The sequence below is a fragment of the Rutilus rutilus genome (assembly GCF_951802725.1).
Source record: "Rutilus rutilus genome assembly, chromosome: 12".
Classification (NCBI taxonomy): domain Eukaryota; kingdom Metazoa; phylum Chordata; class Actinopteri; order Cypriniformes; family Leuciscidae; genus Rutilus; species Rutilus rutilus.
The window spans coordinates 28066791-28083446 of NC_140217.1; the positions used below are offsets into that span (position 1 = coordinate 28066791).

General features: G+C 37.0%; 1 protein-coding gene across 4 annotated transcripts in view; it reads right to left on the reverse strand.

The window, feature by feature from the left end:
* The window catches only part of ddr2a (discoidin domain receptor tyrosine kinase 2a), a 36656-nt gene that overhangs the window by 4901 nt on the left and 15099 nt on the right, over positions 1–16656 (reverse strand). For 3 of the 4 annotated variants that reach the window (XM_084426143.1, XM_084426144.1, XM_084426145.1), the window contains exons 2-13: positions 15981–16088; positions 9792–9894; positions 9264–9492; positions 6170–6317; positions 4478–4580; positions 2964–3147; positions 2488–2728; positions 2339–2404; positions 1885–2021; positions 779–1001; positions 469–695; positions 43–170 (exon numbers count right to left, since the gene is read on the reverse strand). In XM_084426143.1, the coding sequence (XP_084282269.1) occupies positions 43–170; positions 469–695; positions 779–1001; positions 1885–2021; positions 2339–2404; positions 2488–2728; positions 2964–3147; positions 4478–4580; positions 6170–6317; positions 9264–9492; positions 9792–9894; positions 15981–16086 (1895 nt within the window). In that variant the 5' untranslated portion in view covers positions 16087–16088. The remainder of the gene's footprint in view (positions 1–42; positions 171–468; positions 696–778; positions 1002–1884; positions 2022–2338; positions 2405–2487; positions 2729–2963; positions 3148–4477; positions 4581–6169; positions 6318–9263; positions 9493–9791; positions 9895–15980; positions 16089–16656) is intronic. The other variant, XM_084426146.1, reaches the window with a different exon arrangement.

Genomic DNA, 16656 nt, shown 5'->3' on the forward strand with positions numbered 1-16656 from the left:
TCATTTATGGGAGTCACGATTGTGACATTTGGGCATGCAAACCTAGCGTTTTTATTGGCATCCGCTCGAAGCATCTTAACAGCTACAAGCACTGTTTGGTTTTCAATGACATCGAAGGAGAAGTCCTCATCCATGAAATCTTGCATGCCTTCTGCTTCACACAAATGCACCTGGCAACACAACAGCAAAAACAACCATTTATTATATTCAGATATCATTTAATGATTTTGCAATTTTGTATGATTTAAAAAAAAAATGTAAAGAAAGTAAAGACATTAATGTCACGGAATATTTCTATTTCAAATAAATGCTGTTTTTTTTTACTTTCTATTTATCAAAGAATTCTCAAAACCTGAATCCCCCCCCCAAAAATAAAAAATCAACATTGATAATAACAAGAAATGTTTCTTGATCAACAAATCAGCAATTAGAATAATTATCATTCTTTCAAAAATATACAGAACTGACCTCTCCAAACTGCCCTTCTCCCAGCTTTTCTTTAAAGGTAAGCAGTTTCCGAGGAAACTCCTCCACAGCGACATCCTTCCCTGACAGCAGGTCCATGGTGAGGGCGGGCACAGCGTAGGTGTTTCCCCCAGTCACACCCTGCAGGTTGACTATGTCTGCCTCAGCATAATGTGGGACACCCTCTTGCACACTCACTGGAGCAGACTTGGAAGCTGTACTTGTTGATGCTGCAGAAAAATACAAACATACTGTATATGTATATATGCTATTGCCCTCCTTATATATTCAAAATTTCGCTTCTGGAACTCACCGGTATCCTCGGATGTTTGGGAAAACTCCGGCAGTTTGCGGACCAGACGGGAGGGCTCTTGGTAGTCGGGTCCCAGAGGGAAGATGCGCTCATAGGTGGAGTTGGACTCCTGCTCGCTGGACACTGAGGAGGGGCTGTTATTGTTGTTGTTGTTATAGGTGAAGGTCTCACTCTGTATTGACAGACTAGCAGTTAGTTCATCGTCCAGCATCCTCCGAGACACCTGGAATGAAGGATGTTTTGTGAAGAATGCTAAAAAAAAGTCTAAAATATTTACCAGTAGTTTGAAGCATTATGCATCTATGAAATCATATTCACAATCCACTTACGCATGCCTTAATAGCATCACTCTGTTTCAGAGGCCATGCAGTCAGACTACAATAACAGTTTGTCATAATTATCATCCTTGTTTATTACGTTAAGGTCTGGTGAAGTTCATGTGGGAATATTCTGAGACATAGACATGATTTAAAATCAGACTTGTACACATAATTAGACATGACTGGACACACACTATTGCTCAAAAGTTTGTTCTCATACATTTTTAAAGGTCTTTTTGAAAGAAGTCTCTTTTGCTCACCAAGGCTGCATTTATTTGATCAAAAATACAGTTTTATTACTATTATTACAAATATTACAAATATTATTACTATATACTAATACTAATTTATATATAGATCTCTTTTCTATTTGAATACATTTTAAAATATAATTTATTAGTGTGATGACAAAGCTGAATTCTAAGCAGCCATTCTGTGTCACACGATCCTTCAGAAATCATTGAAATATGCTGATTTGTGCTAAATAATATATATATATATATATTTTTTTTTTTGTATAACCAATGATGATTTTTGTGAAAACTGTGGTTCTTTTTTTCTGGATTCTTTTGATGAATAGAAAGCTTAAAATCAGCATTTAAACTGCATTTATCTGAAAAATAAATATTGTGTGTGTTCATTCAATGACTCCAAACTTTTAAAAGGTAGTGTAGGTCATTGAAGTCTATTTAATCACATTTTAAAGCTATGTAAACTTCTGCCTGTCACAAATACATAAAATAATCAACATGGTTTAAATATTACATTTATTTAATTCCATCTCACCTTCTCAAGCATCTTTTGCCACACTTGTCTCCATAGTATGATAACAATAATGGCCACTAAGATGAAGATGATGGCGACCAAGCAGCCAATCAGGATCCGGGTGTTGCTGTCATCAAGTTTGTGGGTGGGGTCATCGTCTAAGAAAGAGGAAAAGAGAAAAATAACCTGCAAAGTGTCCTTGAGCTATGGAATGGTGCTATATAAATTAAACTTGTATTATTATTGATGAAAAGATGAATGAAAAATGGCACAGAACTCAGGGACGTGCACAGGAGGGAGTCCCGGTGGCTAGAGCCACTGTCCCACTACCCTCATCGGCTGAGGTGCCACTCTTGACTGGATGAACCCCCAAATTTTTTTGGTTTGGGCCACTGCCCCTCAAAATGTATGTGCATGTCCCTGATAGAAACTACTGGTTCTCAACATATGACTCAACATCAGTGGGAAATCTGACCTGGTTGATTACTGGTGGGAGTACCGGGCTTCGGGGGAGCCAGAGTTGTGTTGTACATGGCTGTATCTGAAATCAGGGAATTAAAACAGTCATTTACCCAATGCCTGCGCCATTACGAAATTACGGTCGATGTCTTTGCATGGTCTAACCTGACTGGAAGGTGATTTCACTGAACATCATCCAGATGTCAGAAAAGTAGTACTGGCACTTAATAGCACTGGCCATGTGATTGTAGAGTGAGACGGTGACGAAGCGGGCACTGGGATTGACATCATCCATCACAGGGCTGAATGATATAGGTGTGGCCTCCCAGTCTGACTCTGAGCGGAAATAACACACCACCTTCTGAAAGGTCTTCACCCTTTGGGAGAACATGTTGTTACAGTGCACCTGAATCAATTGGGATTAAAAGGGAGAGAGAATGAATACAAAAGCATTATTATGGGTGTAATTTTAGGAAGAGTTGGGTCATTTAAACCTTTAATCTTTACAATAAGCTTAATTATAGTTCAGTTTCAGCAATTACATAGATTGCACCTTTAATAACACCCTCTTATGCTTGCTTTCCTAGTAAGTTCATATGGCAGAAGAGGAAAGAATTAGCGGAACATGACAGACTTTATACCTTCATGGTGGTGAAGTTACGGGTGCGGTCAAACTCAAACATGATCTCAACATAACCATTGGGAAAGCTCTCGTTGGTCCAGCCGACATAGTCATAACCAGGCCATACGTTGTACACGTGACTGTGTGTGAAGTCATCGAGACCACACATGCCATCCGTCAGTTGTCCAAGTCCTTCTGTCATACTACAGGGGAGAATAAAAACAGAGTGTATGTTTTTGTGTGTATATATAAATATTGTGATGTTATTTCCATCAAGAGGTGTATCAATTTTTGGTCAGATCTTGTACTGACGATGCAAGAGTCAAGCACTCTGTGTGAAGTCTATTCCAGCACATCCCAAAGACTTTTAATGAATTTAAAACTGGACTCAGAGGTGCCAATTCATGTGTGGAAATGATTCTTTATGCTCCCTCCCAACCATTCTTTCACAATTTGAGCCTGATGAATATGGCCATGGTGTGTCTTCCTACATGGCTGTTTAAGAAATGAAAAGCTACACACTACATCAATTAGGGTTAGAAGAACTGTTAACATGGTAGAAACACAATATCACTGCAATAATAATCCAATCACAGACTCTTAAGCATTTGCCTATTTAAATCCAAACAGCGACAGCAACACCGATATATATAATACTACTGCTCAAAAGTTTGAGGTCAGTAAGTCATTCAAAAATATTACTTTTTTTATTCAACAGGGATGCATTAAATTGATCAAAATTGACAGTGAAGACTTTCACATTCACTTCACAATTTACATACAAAACATATTGGTTTCAAATAAATTCTGCTTTGCCATCGCAGGAATAAATTACATTTTAAAATATATAAATCCATAAGGCTCCTTTTTGTTGTATTTCATTAATTCAATATATAGATAATGATGAATAAAATATTCATATTTCAGTATTTTATGCTGTTTATATAATTTCACCACTAGATGGCGGCATTATATGAGCCTTTATCTTATTTTTTTCCCAGCAATGACACTTGTCGCTCTTGTGATAGTTTAATTTTGGATTTCTGCTTTGCGGTTTTCTGCCAGCTCTGTCATATACGCACACAAGAAGGTAAACAGACTTTGCACTGTGTCATGGAAGGTATTGTTCAGGGAGCAATGAGTCAATTTCTCCCGTGAACGTTGTGAAACCACTGTGACTCTCTCCGGTCCTGGGCCTGGCGCCTTGTTGTCGTCATAGCAACCAAGCAATAACAGGCCAGCTGTAGTTAGCCTGTATTGTGTAACTGATTCGGGATCAAATTTTCCATGTGGCAGCAGGCATCAGGTAAACCGGTCGGTTCAAACCATACTGATACTGAATTAGTCATCAGCGGAGATATATTGTCATTTAGTCATAGGTTTAACTTTCTTACATCATATATTGTATGTTAAATCTCCATATCAAAGCTAAACTAATTTTACTATACACTCAAACTTCTCTAGAGGATAATGTGTATAGGAGTATCCAGTATCTTCCTCATTTATTCTCAAGCTTGTGAAAAGTGTACTGACCTGTAACTCATGGCTCCATCATACACAGAGTCATTGAGATAAATATACTGTCCATTGAGAGTCATCTGCTGGCCAAGTGGAGAATTATATGAAACCAAGCCATCTAGAAACAGCCACAGGAGAACATTGTCAACTCATTTTTCTTTTGTCAGGTGTCCCAAAATGGAAACGTTCAAGGAGGTTCTGTGCTATAATTACAATGCTGATTCATTCCTTGGAAGGACATTAAAGTTGTCATTGCAAAATAATAAAAATCTCATCTGCATTAACAATTTCCATAACAGCATTTAACAAATCACTGCAAATCTAATGTCAGAGAAAGAGATAGAGATTGTGAAGATCCTCATCAATATCATACATTCTTAAAAATATAGGTTCCAAAATTGGGCTTCCACAGTGATGCCACAGAAGAGCCATTCACCTTTCAGTGAAAATTTCTTTTTTTCTTGGTGTGAAGAACATTTTAGTAATCTAAAGAACATGTGTGACATGCATAAATGTTGCCTAAATTCATTTTTAACAGATTGAATATGTTCAATTTACAATCGTTCTCTTCCAGAAAAATTGATGACTCATGTTGCACCACCCAAACTTCCAGTTTCATTAGGATACACATCAACACAGGACAGAAAACCGCATCACGCAATTTCACGGGCCTTTAATTAAACTGCGTCCTCAAAAGTACGGTAAGCGATTTCTGAGAAATCAGACAGAGCACCACAACACACTTGTAGCCAATCAGCAGTAGGGGGCATGTCCACTCATGATGAGAGAGGAGAGAGTGAGCAAGAGGGAGATTTGAAGAAAGACTAGATAGAGAGATGGCCGAGAGACATTACAAAAGAGAAAAGGTCAGAGGAATATCATTGGAAAAAGAAGGGTTATTATCAGGCAAGAGCTTTAGGACCCTCGTTAAGAAGGAGAAGCTTTCCACCGCTGGAGAGACCTAAGAAGGAAGGCCTGAAAACAGACTCCGAGGTTGCTTTATTTCTACTCCATACGTGAGTAACATTGGATTGCTGTGTTTCACAGAACCAAGATATGCCGTTTTTGTCAGGACAGTTTTGAGTGTCATTGTTTTTTCTGGACCTGATGTGCTGCTGGTGACTAACTAGTAACTATTGCTTGTATATACTCAGTCTTGTGTACGGTTTGTTCATTTTTTGTTCTTCCCCAGACAGCAACATAGTCTCGGCCCAGATCCGTCCCACATCTGGTACACATGGAATCCAGATCTGGGCCGACACTCTGTTGCTGTCTTGGTCCTTAAATAATCTTCGCATTAGCTATGATAAAGAGACGTCCACTCCACTCCACAGGGAGGGGTGTGTTTGTTTGGGTTGATTTTAAATATCAACAGTGTTTCTCAGAAATCGCTTAATACAGCTTTAAAGGGATATTTCACCCAAAAATGAACCAGTATGACTTCCTTCTGTGAAAAAAAAAGGATATTTTGAAGAGCATTGGTGGCCAAACAGCGTGAGACCCCACTGACTTTCATTGTATGAAAAAACAACAAAACAAAATAAAAAGTCATGCAGATTTGAAATGACATGAGGGTGAGTAAATGTTCATTTCCGGGTGAACTTTCCCTTTAAGTATTAGTTGATTTTCTTTTGACTAACCTTTAGACAAAACCACAATTATTTGAAGCATTTAACTCACTTTAAGTTCAACACTTGTCAGACTTACCCAGCCACTCACAGCCATACAGTTCCACACGCATGCAAACGTTCATTGAGTGATCGATGACAGGCATGAAGCGGACAAAACGTGCAATGATGGGCGGCTCCATGTCCTTCAGCACAATGTCATATGCATTCCTGTTCCCCTCAATAACCTTCACAACAGAAAAACTTACATTTAGATTCTCCAGTGACATGTTAGTGACATACAGAACTCATGGCCAAAATGTGGACGAAAGCAAATTGCTTGTTTAACATTTAATTCAATTATCATGAGGATTAATAGGGAGCTGGTCCTCTCTAATAGTTGCACTTCTGGGACAGCTTTGCTCTCATTCAGACACAAATGTATCAGTGAGGTCAGGCACAGATGTTAGGCGACAGGGCCTGGCCCACAGCTGACGCTCCAATTAATCCCAGAAGTGTTTCATTTGGTTCAGGTCTCCACACTAGATACAGAAAACCTTTACTTTATGGACTTCGCTGAGATTTTACGCACATGTTAGTCAAGTCAAGTCAAGTCACCTTTATTTATAGTGCTTTGTACAATACAGATTGTTTCAAAGCAGCTTTACAGTGATAACAGGAAAATGATGCATTACGGCTATTGTTCAGTTAATGTCAGTTCAGTATTGATTCAATTCAATTCAGTTGTAAAGATCATCAATTATTAAAGGGATACTCCACTTTTTTCGGAAATAAGCTCATTTTACAACTCCCCCAGAGTTAAACAGATGAGTTTTACCGTTTTAGAATCCATTCAGCCGAACTCCGGGTCTGACGGTACCACTTTTAGCATAGCTTAGCACAGATCATTGATTCTGATGAGTCCAGTAGCATTTCTTTCAAAATGACCAAAGAGTTTCAATATTTTTCCTATTTAAAACTTGACTCTTCTGTAGTTAAACCGTGTACTAAGATCGACGGAAAATGAAAAGTTGCGATTTTCTAAGCCTATATGGCTAGGAACTACTCTCATTCCAGCGTAATAATCAAGGAACTGTGTGGCTGTACCATGAGTGCAGCAGGCGTAGTGATATGACGCAGCGCCTGAAAATAGTCCCCAGCTCGGTAACTTCTTCCAACGTGACCGGGACTAAGTTTGTCTAACCTATTAGACCTATTTTCAGGCGCTGCGTCATATCATTACGCCTGCTGCACTCATGGTACAGCCGCACAGTTCCTTGATTATTACGCTGGAATGAGAGTAGTTCCTAGTCATATAGGCTTAGAAAATCGCAACTTTTCATTTTCCGTCGATCTTAGTACACGGTTTAACTACAGAAGAGTCAAGTTTTAAATAGGAAAAATATTGAAACTCTTTGGTCATTTTGAAAGAAATGCTACTGGACTCATCAGAATCAATGATCTGTGCTAAGCTATGCTAAAAGTGGTACCGTCAGACCCGGAGTTCGGCTGAATGGATTCTAAAACGGTAAAACTCATCTGTTTAACTCTGGGGGAGATGTAAAATGAGCATATTTCCGAAAAAAGTGGAGTATCCCTTTAAATTAGTTCATTTCATCTATAAAGCAGTTCTGCAAAACAATTTGCCATCATCCAGCTCAGTTCTCACCCAACAGCGTCCATACAGTCAGATCAATAAAATTGTTGAATATTAAGTGTCCCCAATTAAGCAAGCTAGAGGCGACAGAGGCAAGGAACCCAAACTCCATCAGGTGACAGAATGGAGAAACTAGGCCCAGTTCTCCTCTGGCCAACGAACCAACATGGTGTGATTGTGATTCAGTCTGCATCACAAGTCAGAGTTCAGTAATAGGTGTAGCAGAAAAAGTCAATCATGTTAAATGGTGCCCACATACTTTTGGCCATGTTGTTTTTGACAGCAACATCGCAATATCTACTGACATATTACATCACATTCAGATGTGACTTGTGAGTTATGTTTTTTTTTAATAATATTATATAACATTATAATATCATATAATATTATACTAGTAATTGCTATTACACCAGTCTTTAGTGTCACATGATCCTACAGAAATCATTGTAATGTGCTGATCTGGTGCACAAGAAACATTTTTTATATTTATCAATGTTAAGAGCAGAGTCATGACATTTTTTTGACATTTACGAATAGAAAGTTCAAAACAACAGCATTTATTTGAAATATTAATAATTTATTTTGTAATATAATATAATATAATACTATAATATATTAATAGTAATATGTAATCAGCTGAATAATGCCGGGGACACACTTAAAGCTACACTGTGTAGGATTTTCTCCCATCTAGTGGTGAAATTGTTTATGACTACCAACTCAATATTACTTTCTAGCCCCTCCCATTCCGAGGGCGTTTTAAAGGGATACTCCACTTTAAAATGAAAATTCTGTCATCATATACTCACCCTCATGTTGTTTCAAACCTGTATGAATTTCTTTCTTCTGCTGAACAGAAAGGAAGATATTTAGAAGAATGTCAGTAACCAGACAGTTTCTGGTCTCATTGACTTCCATAGTAGGAAAAAATATATACTATGGAAGTCAATGAGACCAGAAACTGTCTGGTTACTGACATTCTTCTAAATATCTTCCTTTCTGTTCAGCAGAAGAAAGAAATTCATAAAGGATTGAAACAACATGAGGGTGAGTATATGATGACAGAATTTTCATTTTAAAAGTGGAGTATCCCTTTAACTCCTACGGTGGTCGTATTATTTCAAATCTGCCGGCAGTCGCGAGTAATCTCCCCCTCGCATTCGTCACGGTGCCGCTGAGTGTCAAAACGCAAAAGGCGAAGCTTGAATTTCCAGGTATGTCCCTCTTTGGCTAATGTATTTTCAAGATGGAGGCGCAACATGGCTGCCGCCATTCGAGCGACTCGCTCGTATGTATTCTAAATGGCAGATTCTACGCTTACGAGAATACTTGATTAGTTGGTAGAAGTAATTACACATTAATGAGCACATATCATTTTGAAAGAACAAAGTGTTTTTGCTAAGAATCAACTTAAAAAATGACACAGTGTAGCTTTAAAGACTAGTTGAAACATTCTAAGACTGAACTGAACACACTTAAAGACTGTTTCCAACGACTGCAGCAGATTTTAAACACCGACCAGTGCATCAGTACGTACCTCTTTGCCCTGCCTGTTGCGCCAGGAGATCCAGCGGCTGCCATCGCGGCTATATTTGATCTTGTATGTCTGGGCAAACTCATTACCAATGCCCCCTGCGTGACGTCCCTGAGTGCCCACCAGAGTGATGAAGTGCAGAGAACGGAGGTCGATCTGCAGGAACTCGTTCATATTCTCAGGGTCTCCTGCTATAGGGCACCATGCGCCATCTCCTTCCTCACAGTCCAGCCTAAGACACACAGAAAAATTCGCATAAACATCGGTTTCATTTACAGCAATCTCTTTGAATTTTTCTTTGGTCACTGGACCGCATTCATAAATCAGTCTAAAATGGTTCATTTTGGGCGAAGGGGAATGTGTTGGGAACACTTAAAATCAGTGAAAATGCAGAAGCAATATATGGAGGAAGCATAATTACATCATTTTAGTGAGGCTAAGAGAAGGCCACCCACAGTTCCCCAGATGGTTTGCTCTCACCAAGATAACCTGCACTACAACTCATGGAAAACACTGTGTGTGTGTTCATACCTGCCATACTTTGCTGCTGTGGAGTCAGACCACTGACTAGAAGCTGAGATGTCTTCATCTAAGATCTGGCCTCTGGACATTCCTAACGGGGACCGACACACACCTGTAAAAATGTAGTTAGTGTTTATTTGCCCATCAACTTTTATATGCAAATAACACTCACAAATCATAGGCATGCAGACAATACTTAATATTCACACATAACTTTTTTTATTCCTATTTCCTATGCGTTTCAGTGGATTCCCCTTATTTGCCTACATGAACAGTAGAGAATTGCTAATTACTAAAATGTAAAAAAAATTTGCACCTGAATTTTATGAATAATATTTAATATTACAGATTGATTCATGAGAGAAATAGACAGAAATGCAAAGGGTTTGGTTGAGATTATGATGTTTTAGAAACAAAATATGTACAGAAAAATGCTTTTATTACAATATATCGCCATTATAAATGATAAAAAGATCAAATATTCATATTGATTCATATTCATAAATATTGTGTTCAAAAATAGCATGTAAAACGTAAATTATTTTATTACTGTAGTTTACATTTTATTTTGAATCTACAGGACTTGGCAACAGTGGATGATTGGTTGAAAAAAAGTATAAAAGTGAAAAGCTGACCAAGAATAAATTAAGTAAATTCTTTTAAAGATTCTAAAATGTACTGATTTATAGTTACATTTTCCATGTGAGAAGAGATGGGCCTTGAAGAACCCCTGTGTAAAGAGAAGTGTGTAGTGCTTGAGACCACTACCCACTGATTTATTAGAAACATTATTTTATATTATTATCGCAAAAATCACATAATACTTCTGAGCAAGAAAGGATATATAAATCTTAATCTCTCATAATATCTCTCTGAGTGTCTGTTTGAAGATCCGGACATGTAAAAAATAAAGTGTACAAGGACACTCCTATTCCAAGTGGCCCCTCCATCTCAACAAAATAGGCTTTGTGATCCTGCCAGCAATAGCAAGGATAGTGGTGAAGGACTTTTTGTCTCTCTTTTCATTTTTTTTTCTTCTGTCTCTCTTCCAAATGTTTGCTTAAAAGTCAAGATGGGGGAAACCTCAGAGGCTTGGTTTTGGCAATGACAAGCTGATATAATCCAAAACGAGTTGAATCCCCCAACAAAAAGCTCTTCCAGATGTAACAGAACGGCATCCTCCTCCCCCATCACTCTCTCTCTTCTCTTTCTTTAACACACACATGCACTCATGCTCAAAAACAGGCAGATATACTTTAACATGCTAAGACTGGGCAATATAGAGAATACTAACAAAGTATTACATTTACAGGGAACATCAATTTAAGCAATATTTTATATTGTGTATATTTCAATGCACTTTTCAAATATTGCAATAAATGTTATTTTTAATGTATTCAAATGTTTGTTAAAAATATATGTAGGTAATTTCTTTTATTTATACATTTAAATTATATATTTGACTGATGGTTTAAACTCTGATTGAAAATACTTTTTTTATTTAAAATAAATAATTTTATTATTTTATCATATTATGTTATATACATTTTTCTATATATTATTGTTATATATGTATACTGTTATATACCACACACCGTTTTTATATATTATAAAACATATAATAGAAATAATATATTTTAAAATATTTTTTTCATAAATTGAATCATTTTAGCTGTAACACTCAGCTAAAATATCCACACACAAAAAGAGAAAGAGAATGTGCTTTTGTAATTCAGGGCTGAGTTTTCATCATAGCTTTGTGAACGCAGGCAAAGCAGTGTTAGACGATTGACACAAGAGTGCCACATAGATAAAATGTCTTTCAAATGCAGTACTGTTCGGCTGCAGACTCAGGGCTAGCTATGTGTTAACAGATGATCTCACAAGGTCACAATAAGAAAAAGCACGGCAAGGTAGTAAAATAATTTGCAAATATATGAACATAAAGCAGTGTAGTCTATTCTCAATGATGAGAATGGATTAATAAAATAAGATTTGTAAAGAAAGTTTGTTCCGTTCATACATTCACAGCACTGTGTATTTAGTCTCTGTTTTTCTACTCTCCCAGAGTGGACGGTTATAGCCTCAGTATCAGATGGAGTAAAATATTCAGTCTAAAAATATTCCTCACTTCAGAAAGGTGGAAAAATACTCATGTTGTGTGAAGAAACTGTGGCTTTTGGTCTTTCCTCTCTCTCTTTCTCTCATGGGCCACTCTGGTCTTGTGCAGTAATTCATTGGTCCGAGTGGCGCTTATTTCCCCCTCCTGCCAACCGTTTTTTTTCCATCTTTAATCCTTGTGAATGGCACATTTGTTCCACCATGTTTGCTGTCTAACTGCACGGTCCAAAGCCTTGCACACACAAACACACACACACACGCACACGCACACAAGTGTATAGTAACATACACACACTTTTAATCACATGTAAACTGCTGGAGGAGGTGCTTAATTTTTTTTTCTTTTCTTTCTTTTTTTTTTTACAGTAGAAAAAGTAAGAGTCTATAACTCAAAGTGGAAAAAAGCAGAGAGTAGGATGGTATAACTACAGTCTTTGGGAATTTTAAACAGAGGAAAGTTGGCAGAGGAGATCTCATAGCTACTGAGTTCAGCAACACACTTTTCCAGAAGTAGGAAAAAATGCGGCTTTATTTCCAGCGGAAATATGAAGGAGCAAAACTGATATTTAAAGAGGTTACAGCATCCCTCTCCTGGAAAGAATGGAAAGCAACAATTTATACAATTTATCTGAAACACTGTCATTAACTTCTGTCACTAACAATAAGGTCAACTAGCTGAATACCAAAACGATCAAACTGTAAATGTGAGAAAGACTGCTGCCGTGACTTATGAGCTGCAGAAACAAATATCTGAAAAACACACAAAGCCTTGGAGCAAAGAAAAAGTAAGAAATAGAAGCTGTTTCGATATTCTTTCCTGTTGTCAAAATGTCTGGTATGTACAAGCCACAGACTCCAGTCTGATTGTTGAATCCATTGTAAAGAATCATGCTTGCGCTCCTGCTACATTCAATAATAAACTCAAAGCAAGGTCACATCCACACACAAGAGCTCACACGCAGTTCAATGAGGTTTGAGTGATGGACTCTATCCCGTTACATTTCACCACTCCTTTAGCATGGTGTTCTTTCCTTTCTAACCACCAGCCTGTACAAAAAAAAAATATATATATTTAAACTGAAGATTTGTTAAGTGTCTGTGATGATAAGTAATAATATTAGGCACTAGGCAGCAATTATGGGATACCATGATATATCACTAAGACAGTGTTTCAAAGCATAGTAGTGTATTGATTCAAACTGTAAAGCACAGCGCAAAAAGCAACAACAACAACATGCAAATGGTAATGCATGGTGAGCAATGAGCATGTTGTGATAATTATTTCTAACATGTCATTATAAATCTGTATTTTCAATATGAAGGGCACAGGAGGCACCCTTCATTTTCATATCAGTAAAGCAAAAAAAACAAAAACAAAACGGTGGAATGAAATGAATGGTGAGCATAATTATTTTCACCATGTCATTGTAATATATATATATATATATATATATATATATATATATATATATATATATGTATGTATGTATGTATGTATGTATGTATATATACACAGTGATGTGAATAAGTATGGACATTGGACACCCATGTAAAGTTGCATAAAAAGAGGAATAAAAAAATCATCTTTTGGAAATTGATCTTAATGCCTTAATTTAAAAAATGAGGAAAAATCCAACCTTTAAGGACACCAATTTTCTTTGTGAATGAATAATGTATCTTAAATAAATAAATGTTCTTCCTTAAAATACAGGGTGCATAAGTCAGGACAACCCAAGATTTTTATTTTTAAAGGCCAGTTATTTCATGGATCCAGGATAATATGCATCCTGATAAAGTTCCCTTGGTTTTTGGAATTAAAATAGCCCCACATCATCACATAGCCTTCACCATACCTATAGACTGGCATGGTTTTATTTCAGTTAGCCTAATAGCTGGTTTGATTTGCATTGAGAGATGATCTTATGGAAAGTACCCCATGTCAATCTCTAGGTATGGTGAAGGCTATGTGATGATGTGCGGCTATTTTAATTCCAGAGGCCAAGGGAACTTTATCAGGATGCATAGTATCCTGGATCCATGAAATAACTGGCCTTTAAAATAAAAATCTGCCTGCCTCTATGGGAATTTAACATAGGGGTGTCCTGACTTATGCACCCTGTATTTTAAGGAAGAACATTTATTTATTTACGATACATTATTCATTCACAAAGAAAATTGGTGTCCTTAAAGGTTGAATTTTTCCTAATTTTTTTTAATTAAGGCATTAAGATCAATTTCCAAAAGATGAATTTTTATTCCTCTTTTTAGGCAACTTTAGCATGGGTGCCTAAACTTATTCACATCACTGTATATACACAGTATATATTTCCCTTTTTTTGTGCCTATTTTAGGACCATTAGAGTTATTTTACACAGGAACTCTAATGAGACTTTCTTGAGATTAATTTCTCAAGATCATGTTTCTGGAAGGAAGGAAGGAAAGAAGGAAGGAAGGCAGGAAGGATGGAGGGAATGAATGAATGAATGACTAATAAAAAAAATGGAGCAATTATACAACAACTATAATTCATTGCATGCAGGTGCTGTACTTGTTTTGTTTTCATTTATGTTGAATTATTTTCAATGATTCTTCTTAGGATTATGTCTTATTATACAGTACTTAAATAATTTATGTAAATCATTTAAATTTTGTAGTGATTTCACTTTAGTTTTATTTCCCATTACATTAGAATGAGATTTATTTTTTACTTTAAATGTCATGAAAATAATGTCACAAATTAAAATCTTAATGTTCCTAATAATAAGCATATTTTTCCTCATGCAAAACATAATTTCTTTCCTCATTTCTTTCTTTTGATCCTGGGGTGAACATGCTTGGCAGGGCCACTCACGACTCCTTCACCCACTCCTCTCTGACACTTTCAAACCGGAAAGTAACAATCCAGAGTGTTCGGTCAGCAACAGAACAGCTGAGTGTAATTCTGTTATTTTTGCATGTACCACAAGGCCTTTAAACAATTTAGACTCCCTTTACATAAACCACACAGAAGGATTTTTAACAAACCATTTTACATATTCCATGTTTACTTTGAAACAAGCCAAACATTACTTTGTAGTTCGACCAAGCAAAGCGACAATTAAACAATCTGGATGGACTGGTATCCTCCTCTACGATACATTAAAGCACAATATGGCTTCAAAATAAACCACTGAGTGGCGTGTGTCAATGTTAGGCTTTAATGTCATGCCTGCCTTCATTTTTTTTAAATATGGAACAGCAACTGACACAAGATCAGAGGAAGGAAGCAATGTTACCTTGGTTAATCAAACTCATCTGCTTCATAAAGGAACACAGCCCAATATAGTACAAGAGCACAGTGTGGTTTTCATCCTGGGGGATCCCAGAAGAAACTGTCTCAAGCCATGGTGGTATTAGCCGCTTTCCAGACTTATGCTTTAGTCTCTACTGTACGGCTGCTCACCATGAGCTGGCTTCTGGTTTCCTTGTAAAATATAATTGAACCTCACATTGACATCACACTTTCCTCCCCACAAACCACCCATGCTAGAGAGAAAAAGCCAGAGTTGAAAGACACAGACAAAAGAGAAGAAGCCATGAGAACCAGAATGGAACCTGGGCATCTTCCAAACCTTATTCGCAGACCTCAATCTTAGACTGATCGCCACTACAGTACAAGGCTGTTTCAAACCTAGTCAAAAATAGCATTGCAATTTGCAGCAAACTGACTTTCAGAAAAACTTAACATTCATGGACAATAAAATCTGAGATTGTGACCACATGCTGTTAGTGGTACCACAACAACTGATTTCCATAGCGACTTGTCTCATAAAGTTTTTGAGTTTAACCCCATAGCAAATTTATGTCACCAAATGTTGTTCAGTTAATATAATATCGAAGACTACTAGTTAAGCTTTGGGCTTGAGTTCCTTCAAACTCTGAAATTCATGAGTTATAATCATTGTTCTGTTGAGTAAGCCATTCAATTCCAAGTCGCTTTGGATAAAATGATCAGCTGAATGACTTTGTATTGTACAGTTTACAGCTTGAGTCATTTAATCTCATTTTATAAAATGAAGAAAAAAAAAACATAACTACCTGGATTTACTTGAGACTTGACAGCTCCTGATAGGTAAAGGAGAATAAGGAGCGGAAAGAGCATCTTCCAAAGTTGCCTCATCTCAAGCGGAGATGGGACTATCATTCCTGGAGAATGAGACACACGGTTAGAAAAAAACTCATGACTTCATTTCGCCACAGACATTCAGGAACTGTTTTAACATGATTTCTGCTTAAAATAAAGCTCAACTAAGAGAGGAATCAACCCTTGAGCAAATTTCAGCCCAGACTTCACACTCTCACTTTCAAACATGTATGACTTTCTTTCTTCGGTGTTACACAAAAGAAGATATTTTTTTTTCCATACAATGAAACATTCTTTAAAATATCTTCTTTCGTGTTGCACCGAAGAAAGAAAGTAATTTAAGGAACGGCAACAGATTATGCTGCCCAAATGCTCATATCAATGGCTGGTCTTCATCCTTTCATTCAGTTTTTTATTCTTTCATTAAAAAAAGGCACTGAGCCATGACACACGTTTAATGGGAAAACAGGTTGTTGTTATTTTGAGGCAATGGTTTTAATTTGGTCAATAAAGATGCAATAATTGCCTGCAGAGCATAATGGAATTTCCATATATTCGTTATAATGACGTGAGAACAGCAACAATTGTTGGGAAAACTTCACAAGGCATTGTGGCTAGAGTTGAAAAAAT